The sequence below is a fragment of the Micropterus dolomieu genome, linkage group LG12 (genome assembly GCF_021292245.1).
Source record: "Micropterus dolomieu isolate WLL.071019.BEF.003 ecotype Adirondacks linkage group LG12, ASM2129224v1, whole genome shotgun sequence".
Taxonomy (NCBI): domain Eukaryota; kingdom Metazoa; phylum Chordata; class Actinopteri; order Centrarchiformes; family Centrarchidae; genus Micropterus; species Micropterus dolomieu.
The window spans coordinates 9,130,436-9,140,654 of NC_060161.1; the positions used below are offsets into that span (position 1 = coordinate 9,130,436).

General features: G+C 41.5%; 1 protein-coding gene across 14 annotated transcripts in view; it reads left to right on the plus strand.

Annotated features, from left to right (window-relative positions):
• ablim2 (actin binding LIM protein family, member 2) overlaps positions 1 to 10,219 on the plus strand; it is a 101,157-nt gene that overhangs the window by 61,755 nt on the left and 29,183 nt on the right. For 9 of the 14 annotated variants that reach the window (XM_046065948.1, XM_046065947.1, XM_046065952.1 and 6 more), the window contains exons 7-9: positions 7,175 to 7,262; positions 8,746 to 8,804; positions 10,093 to 10,134. In XM_046065948.1, the coding sequence (XP_045921904.1) occupies positions 7,175 to 7,262; positions 8,746 to 8,804; positions 10,093 to 10,134 (189 nt within the window). The remainder of the gene's footprint in view (positions 1 to 7,174; positions 7,263 to 8,745; positions 8,805 to 10,092; positions 10,135 to 10,219) is intronic. The other 5 variants (XM_046065955.1, XM_046065953.1, XM_046065958.1 and 2 more) reach the window with 3 other exon arrangements.

Here is a 10,219-nt window from a genome sequence, read left to right on the forward strand (position 1 = left end):
AATCTTTTGGCTGCGGGCTAATGGCTTTGACCTCTCTCTCTCGACTGCACACGAACATATTACCTCTCCTCGTTCCCTTCCCCCCTGTCGCCCTCAGGAGGGTCATCCATTCACTGTCGCTCACTCTGTGTGCCATAAAACAAAGCCACACAGCCTCTGTGCTGGACACCACTGGCAGCTACATGACAGATAACACACTCAGCTCTCGTCCCCTTGTCCGAGGCTTTACATTTTTAAAAACGTGTTATTAGATATCATGTATCGATGCATAGATATGTATAGATTCAGTTTGTGTGCCTTTTTTAACAGTATATATAGAGACATAAAGAGTCCAAGAGAGCGGGAGCTTCTTCGTAAATATACTTCATAACAGGTCATGCGGGAAAGCCAAAACCAGAGGCACAAAGTCATCCTGGCGTCTGCACCTTACACCCAACCAGACCAAAATAGTTTGAACCGACACACCGGGAAGTTGGGCCAAAAAGCTGACACAGGGATGAGATTCTTTTTACATTTTACCAAAACATTTTTAATTCTTTTGTTTTAGAATTAGCAGGAATAGTGGACAGAGCTAGGCTGCAAAGTACTTAACCCTCTATAGGGTCTGAAATGATCAAGTGAAGTTCTTCACTGCGTTTTGATTCTTCACAGCATTTCCCAGCTGACTCAGAAGAACAATCAGACTGCATCAAACTGCATACTTGCTTTCATTTTTATGCTGTCATGCTGAATAATATAACACATCCCTTGGTGCCCTCATGAAACATGCTTTGCATAGCTTCTGTAAAAGCAAGATGAGGGTCATGATGTCGGTAGCTGAGATGGCATGTAATAATGAATTAGTGCCGGCTTTACACATTCCGCTACTGGTCTTTCTGCTAGTATATGGAGCCATCCTATACCGCTGTGTTCCGTGACCTATGCTTCGTTAACCATGTTATTTAGCCAAGAAAGTCACATTTGTCAAGAGCATCACTAACAACATAAAACCTAGCACATATGAGAGGCCGAGTTTCTTAATTACAAGCCAATCACATGCAGCATCAACCAACGAGGAGCTGGGTATTTAATATAAGATGAAACCAGTGATACCCAGGAAAGTAGGTCATGTGGAGCAGAAAGCAACACTGAGTGAGGTAAAACAATAAATTAATAAATAATCACACAACTTGAATAGAAAAGAAAAGCTCAGTACTTTTGACCCTGTTGGGATTCTGTAGGAGTGATGACTTGGCTGATCCGTAAATCTCACTTTTTGAGACAGACTTTAGGTGTAACCATTTATTTATTTAGATTCACCATTAGCTATAGTGTACTCTTAAAGTACTCTCTGCATGTACTCTTAGTGTACTCTGCAGATTCATTAGGTTCAGATAAGTGCAGCGGTCTGTACAACCTAGCATGAGAAAACATGCTGTAGAGATTGGCAGGATTGGACGAGAAAGAGCCCATTAGAGAGGCAGGTAGAAATCATTGCAGGGAAATGTGTTTTAGTGAAGCCGTCTGTTGTTCTGCAGTGATGGAGGGATGGGACACAGGATACTTTCACTGGGCGCGGAGACGGATGAGAGGAGGTGGAGGAGGAGGAGGAGGGGTAGAAAGCTTTTAGACAGGGGGGTCTTGGAAGCTCCTGCGATGACCTCCGAACAACAGAGCAGCATTATGGGGAGAAACAACGATCCCTCTCTCTCACTTGCTCTCTTTTCTGTCATCTCGTGACAGTCTCTCCTTTCATAAACACCTATCGGGTTCCAGTCTGGAGAGCAGCGCGAACATCAGAACCGGGATGAGAGCATGTTTCTGTGTTTCTCTCAGCGTGTGTCGATGTGTGTAAACGACACCATCCACTTCCATTTCTGTGCTGAAACTGTGCTGGGCCCAATGGTGTCTGGAGGCAAAGTCAGTCAATCAGGACTAAAAGCCTTTATGAAGTGTGTGTGTGTTTGTGTGTTTTGGTTGTAGTGGTCTTGTGTTTACTTGCAAGGCACTACTGTTCCCCTTTTATTGCCTCATTCCTTATAAAATAGAAAGGAAGGTTCCAGCCAGAGGTGGGTTAATATTGTAGATTATATTACATGCAAACTAATAAAAACAGTCAAACTTTCTATAGTGTGATTCCTTTGGGAGATTCTGACATGCTTAGTAAATACAGGCCCAGCTCTTTGCTATCCTTTGTTATTTTTAAATCCAATGCCAGCATGCAGCGTTGTCTCTGTGTATTAGAATAGAAGCCATTTACAGCCACTCCACCTGCTCTGGGCTGCACATAGAAACAGTAACGGAGAGACTGAGTATTCAAAATGTCATGACATTTGGTTGAGATCAAAGAGTCTGCTTTGTGGGGACGTTTCAAGTCAGTAAGTGGGGCTGGCAACGGTGGAGGAGGTTGAATCGAAATTTTGTTTATTGTTTGCGCCAACATCTTTGTTGCTTCGTGCGTCCCGTCACCTGTCAGTCAAACAGTGCGAGTGGGTGCGGGGATGTCTCCTGTGTTTGTTCCAAACAAGCTGGAGGTGTTAAACTCATCACCCTCGAATTGACAGAAGGCATCGGTATGCTTGCAACTCAGTGCTTTGCGGATCATCCAACATCATCTGAAACCATCTTTCAGAGAGTAGCAGTTAAACTCAGGATCTCAGCAGTTCCATGTTTGTGGGCACATCTGTTGGTAGCATGCTAACCGTTAGTTATCTAGCCAGAAAGTTGAACGTTTCATTTTTTTTTCTCTGTGAATAGTGTCTATAAGCTAACCTTAAGGTTTGAGTATGCTTCAAATCAAGTGCTTGGTTGGCATCTCATACTCCTTTCCCAGGGTGCGAATTATACAGTGACATCCATCCATCCATCCATCCATCCATCGTCAACCGCTTATCCTGCGTACAGGGTCGCGGGGGGGCTGAAGCCAATCCCAGCAGCCAAACTGCCAGAAAATCAGACCATCAGGACCGCTCAAACACAGACCCACACAATGCTGAACCAGAAGCAAAGACACTATCATAAAATACAGTCTGCATCATCATCTCTAATTCCTAATTCTCATCATTTCAAGTTTTAATTTCAACTTTTTTTAATAAATATCTCCTTTCCTCTTGCTCGTGAATGAAATGTAATCTGCCTTCAATAAAGCAGTAGTCATACACTGTTGGGGAAGTGGGAATTGTTGAGTCTCTGTAAATAATATTAAACAGAGTACTGTCTAGACCTGCTCTGTATGAAAAGTGCAATGAGATGCCTTTTGTTATAAATTGGCTCTATATAGATAAAACTGAATACATTTGAAATAACAGACCTGGATTGTAACATTTACTTTGCCAGTTAAAGCTCATAACAAATATCATGCTTATTGTAAAAACACTCACAAAATACTTAAAATGAAATAATAAACTCTATTGATGTCAACGTGTGTATCTACAATAACTAATAATGAAATGACAGGGTGGGCTATCAGCTAGCTTCCATCCCATAGCTCATTTAAAGTAAAAAGAAATGCTAATTACGAAACTCTGAAGGCAGGAAAGTGTGTTAAAGAAGCTAGATAGCTAACTGACATTAAACTACAGTCTCTCCATCAGCGTGTGATGCACTGAACTGGAGCTTCTGCCGCTGCGCGTAATGTGGGCAGACAAGACGTTCAACTAACGTCAGGGATATGAAATGGTATGGTCCATTTTAGGGGTGTCAGAAATCGTATTTGAAGTTTCTTGAATATAAGGCATGAGTACGGGAAACATATTATAATATTTACAATGACAGGTAAGAGAGACCCCCCAGAACTGAAACCCGGAATTGGAAGGAAGGGTAACTTTTCAAAACCCTTAAAGTGATTGGCCATGTGTGCGGAGATAGGAAATAGACAGGGTTTGAACTTCTCTCTCAAGTCTCTTTTTTTCGGTGCAAGACCCTGAATACTTTCCAGGAGAGACGTTAGGTATGTGTGTATTGTTTTATCCCACCTTTGAGTGTGGCCTTTCCGAACAAGTATACTACTGTCTTTAGACATGGTCGAATCACACGTAGCGTGACCTAGTTTGACACTTGACTTGATGAAAGACTGACCTTAACCTTGAAAAGCATCACTGATTTTGTCTGTGTGTCTGTGCTGTATCCACGACCGGCTCACCGCAATCTATTCCAATCTTCTGAATGGATCAACTCCCCGTCCTGACTGGTTCCTGCTATTGCGAGATGAGGGGATGAACAGAGCATTAGAGGGAGGATGATTTTGAGAAAGCAGATGGTCGGTATGTAATTGGGTAAATAAAGAGATAGAAAAGGCTCAGTAGGTAACCTCGGCTGCCCTTTCACCACTCATGCCGTGATCTGTCTTTACCACGGCTGTTCCAAAAGCTCTAAACTCTGCAGGAGTCTCCCAAACCGTAACCCTGGCTGACCAGCAACAGACCAATTCCTAAGTAAAACATCCAGTCATTAGCTGTCAGCTGCATCCCCCCATTGTACAAACCATCCTCAGCCCCTCCTCTTCCTTGATTTATCAGTCCTGGAGGACACTGAATATGATAATTTTCCAGTCATGCAGTCTTGGATTCTGACAAAGGAAGGATTTGATTTCGGTGCTATCTCCTTTCCAGCCCTCTCAAGCTTTCCATGTTTGAATTTCAATCCAGTTCCGGCCTTTTATCTCCAGGCCTCAGTGTTTCTAAGTCAACTTCCTCTTTTCTCTAGGTCTCTGTCTATCTGCTTCAGTTCAAAAATGAGATTTGGCACAGCAACCGCCACGTGCTGCCAGTTTTCAACCCTAACCCTCACATGACCGTACTTTTTCTCCCAGTGAAATACCTGGACCTGGAGTCTCCCTGCTCATTTTTGGTCAGTTATACGTGTATTGGATTGCTTCCTCTCTCCATCTGCTGTACATTTGGTCCAGATTAGCATTAAGCAGGGTGTTATCCAAGAAATAGGGTGTTGACATCCTGTTTTCTGGTATCGCTCCATATTGAGATGACGCAGCAAAGTGGATGGACCTCGGAGGGGTTTTGCGTAATCGGGCCGCTGAAGCGAGATGGGATGCCTTTGGGAGGCAGAGATCAGCAGACATCAGATGACTGTTGTGCAAGGAGGGAAAAACAACGACTTCATCGCAGAAAGTGTTCACCTTGAGTGACTTAGTCAATGAGCCCATAAATCATGCACTTTTTAAAACAATAAAATCTGCTAACAGACAGAGACAATTACGCTTGATTACAACACAGTAAAAGACAGGTTAAGGCACTAGTATTGAGTAAATCATAACTAAGCAAGTTGAACGGTATTGGGATTACTCAACAGAATGAATGACTTGTTGAAATGGATTTGGGTTTTGTGAAAAAGTCAGGTGTAGAGGCAAGTTTAAATCCCTCAACCAGCTTGGAAAATCTAGTCGAGAAAAGCAATAGCTCATCTGTAGAAACTGCTGCTGAGCTGCCCTCGAGCACTTAAACTGCCTAACCGCTCTGATGGTTGCTCCTAGTTGTAGAAGTCTTCTCATGGAATACCTTCCCAAACCTGACATGCATTCAGTCAATAACTTAAAAAAATAAAGATCCTGTTAGAGAGGGAACCCCAGGCAAATCTGAATAGGCAGGAGGATAATTTGAGCCAAACAGTTCCCAATAGAAGAGAGAGAGAGAGAGAACACCATTACTGACAGCAGCAACTTGGGTCCCAGGTCGGGACCCCTGAAGACCTTATAGTGTGAATTGTTTCACCGTGGCCGTGAAACAGTTCACACTATAACTTCAAAGCAATATCACAGACACATATATCCTCACCGCGACGACCCCTTCCCCTCACACTGCCTTGTGGGTTCTTACCCACTCAAGATAACATATAACCCCATTCACTCCTAAATGTCAAACCACTGTTAGCAGCCCCATGCTAAACACAGTGGTCATGATACATGGTCAGCCACTGACTGAGTGTTTGGGTTTACTGGAAAGTGTGTAAGAAGTTTTGACTTGAGTGTTAAAGGACAAATTCGCCATTGATATAAAAGTTGTTAAGATAAACAACTATGCTCTTGTTTAGTACACAGAATGTATCTTTCATTCCGCCCTCCTTTTGCTGTTGATGAATGTTGATCAGTCACAAGTATGTAAATCTTCTTAGTTAAGAGTCAAGTTGATTGGAATGCTTTTCATACCCATGTTACTCTTGCACCTTTCTCTGCACTGAATGCATCAGCAGTGCTCCTTATGCAACACAAGTGCTCCACCTTGTGGTAAAATGATAAAACACTACCTTTTCTTTGTAGCTGCTGGCACTTGCCAAAATGCTAATTGATTTTTTTATTATAAGGTAGGTGTGATGGCAAAGTAATGCCACTATTCCAATACCATTATGATTATTCTACAGAGATTTTAAAGGATAAGACTGGTGTTATATGTAGACAGCACATACCTTGAGATCCTCGGGCAGAGGTCTGTTGTCTGTTCCAGAGTCTCGACTGAAAACTAAAGGGGACAGAGCGTTTGCTGTCAGGGCCCCGAGGCTCTGGAACAGCCTGCCCGAGGAAATCAGGTCGGCTGAGTCAGTGAACTCTTTTAAGTCCCTTCTTAAAACATACTTTTATAGGAGAGCCTTTCCTGATCTTATTTGACTTTATTTTATCCCTTTTATTTTTTTGTATTTTACTAATTTTATATTAATCTGTATTTTAGTCTTTTCAATGTTTTCATGCTCTTATCTTGTTTTTTTGTATTATTCTTTACACTTGTTAAAGCACTTTGTAACTTGTTTTTGAAAAGTGCTCTACAAATAAGGATTATTATTATTATTATTATTATTATTATTATTTAATTTTAATTTTAAAGAGGCACTCCACTGATTTTACTCTTCTGTGGCTCTGGAGCAGTCTGACATCCCCAGATGATGTTATCAGGGTTATCTGAGCTTGGACTTGGAGAGTCTCACAGAAAACAAATTGGTGGGATGGAGTTTGAAAAATGTGAGCATTTACCTGGCAGGGAACAAAAAGATGCTATGAAGTTTCATTATGACAAGTGGGGGGACTAAAAGTCTGCTGGATAAACGTTGACCTTGTTGTCTTTTGCATGTCACCAAACCTTTAGAAGTGCAATACCAATTTACTTGTATACCCTTTTAACAATGCCCCTAAAGAGACCAGAACCAGCAAGTGCTACATTATCATAACCTGCTCTTGTTTAATGCTCAACAGGCTGGAGAGAAGCACTACCACCCCACATGTGCCCGCTGTGCCCGCTGTGAGCAGATGTTTGCCGAGGGAGAAGAAATGTACCTGCAAGGTAAACGCAGTTTTTGGGACTCGTCAAATACCTTAAAATTGGTTAGCAATCTTTAAAAAGTTTTAGTTTAGCTGTAAACGTCTGGTCCTGTAGCTGTTTCTGCCTGACCGCAAAGGATTCAATCCTAAATGATATGACTTTTCTTCACTCTTTTATTCCTGACTCTCTAACCGCTTAGCCTGTCTTTCCTTTCCTTTCACTCACCAACTAATCACAGAACATCCGATGCATTGTGGATCCCCTTGTTCATAATAAACTGGGTTAGCAGCTTGGTGAATGAATCATGCACTTTGGTGGAGACTTGTGTTAAACACTGAGGGGATAAAAAATGTGGGAAATGTTTGATGACGTGGTGTTTTTTGTAATAACCAGCAGGCACTGGTCTTTTTGACATGTCGATATCAACACTAGTGTTCTCTGGTGCACCTTTTTTTGTTTTGATAGCCAAGCCTACCAAAGAAACATGGTCATGTCATGAGACAGGCTCAGGTTTCTTGCCAGAAATGAAAACACAGTATCCAAGTGGTCCAGCATGTGGAAAGCTAACAGCCTACCAACCTAACAACCGGGCACGGCCATCACATGGAGTCATACTGCCACACTAATAGAGAGAGTTATTTACTGCAGCTGGGCCAAGAACACAAAGTAGCAGGAGGTGCTTTGCCTTGGGTGCCCCTTTTGCTTCAGCTTTTATTGTGCTGCTACTTGTCACTTTAGAGTGAATTGATTTAGCAGTGGAAAAAGCTTTTTGAAACCATAACTGTGAATGAGTCATGCATGTACTTTGGCGTCTTGATAGTCTCATTTAGAAAAAAGTAGAAAATGATTAATGAAATGTCAGCTGTGTCATGCATACATTGCTGTATCAGTTTCAGTTCACCTTTTTTACATGCATTTTCTTTGCTAATGCCAGACTGTACATTTTGTTTTATAGCCTATAGCAGAAAGAACTGTTGTTTAAAGCTAGCTAATCATTGAGCAGCCATCAACAACTACAAACAACAATGTGTCCACATAATGTACTAAATAATTTGTTTCCTCATTTGGACAAGACTAAGAGTCTAGAGCCATTTAGCATCCCTTTCTGGCTGTTCTTCAGTAAGCACAGCACCGCTTGGAGCTACATGCTAATGTTAGCATGCTAACATGCTTTCAGTTTATCACCATCTGAATTTTGTGTAGCTAACATTTGCTAATTAGCACTAAACACAAAGTACAACTTAGTACAAATGTTTTATTCTGACCTGATGGTGGCGCCAGATGAAAAGTCAGGGAATCAGCAAGTACCAGAAATGTAATTCATTGTGTGAAGATCATGAATGTCTGAACAAAATTCTACAGTTTCAGTGATATTTCAGTCTGAACCAAATTGGTGGACTGAACATCCATTGCTATCCCTAAAGCCAAGCGACAATGTTAGAGACACATGTGAAATGTTGGAACCAATCTCTGACTCTTCCTGTCTTTGCCTCTGTGTCTTTAGGATCTTCTATCTGGCATCCTCCATGCAGACAAGCAGCCAAGCAGGAGGAGAAGAGCAAGGTGGGTGGAAAAGGCCGTCAAGCCGCAACTAAATACTAGAGAAGCTTGATGCTATCCCCAAATACAACCAAAATAGATCCACATTAGACCATAGAACTCCATTTCTTAAAGCGTTGTTACTTCAAGATTCAAGGTACATTTATTTGTCCTTCTACAACGCAGGGCTGCACAATTAAATTAAATTTGTTCTAGCCCTCTTCACGCTTCACACACAGAACATATATACAAATTAAATTACATGGAATAAAAATATATATATATATAAATATATAACAATATATTCAATCAAGTATATTACATAAATGAGTGATTTGTGTGTATAAAAATGGCTCTCATGTGCAGTATGTCAAGGTGTAAAATGCCAGACTGGTTGGTTTAGACTTCAGTACATTCAAAGCTTCCTGTTTTTTTTCATAAATCTGATGACTGCTTTTATTAATTACTGGATTACTTAGAAATTTGTTACCTCTCATTGAGACCCATACAGACTCTTCTCTGTACCTGTCTTCAGGATTTTGCACTGCATAAAATAATATTAAACCAGTATTGCAAGCAGTTATTAATACTAGTATTTAAAGGGGACCTATTATGATTTTCCTGTGTTCATAAAATGTTAAAATGTCAGATATTATTCCAGAGACACAGCACATATAATATACCACTCACATGTCACACATCAGCAATAAATGGTTGTAGGTAAATAAGTAAAGCTTGAAAAGCACAATAGATACATTACACCAAACATTAAAAAAGACTTCAAATAGACAAATAAATCACCAGTTCGCACACACACATGTACATACACACAGATAAATTCATTCATGTTTTTTGGGCACAAAACACTCACGCTCATAGCGCTTTCTCCATGGTGATAGTAGGTCTGGCTAGGCGAGACTTCTTTGCCAAGGAATACTTAATAGTTTTTGGAGGTTATTCACTAGGCTATGTCTAGCAGAAAGTGTGTTTTTGTAGGATGAGATAGGCAGAGGATGAACTGAGGGGCTGCATTAAGGGCCAGTATAAGATCATTTTCAAACTGTGAATCATGCAAAGCTACTGTAGTGGAGTCCCAGAAACAATCTAGGGCTGGAAATGAGCATAATTGCTCCCTTTTAAAATATTTAGCAAAAAAGGCTCACACTGAAGAGGAGGACGGCTTTAAGTGACAGTTGGGGACAAAATACCATTGTTTTACTATTACATAAGCAGCCCTGCAGCTTTCCATCCAGTATCTGCCCTCCTTCCATCTCCCATCCTCATTCCTCATCATAACCCGTCTCCTTCCCAGAAGCAGGTCCGGATACAGCTCAATGACGTCCCTGAGCAACAGGTTGGTGCCCCTGTACATCCTTGCACCCAGCTCCCCTCCAACCCTAAACACCCCCCCCCCCCCCCCCCCCCCCCCCCCCCCCCAC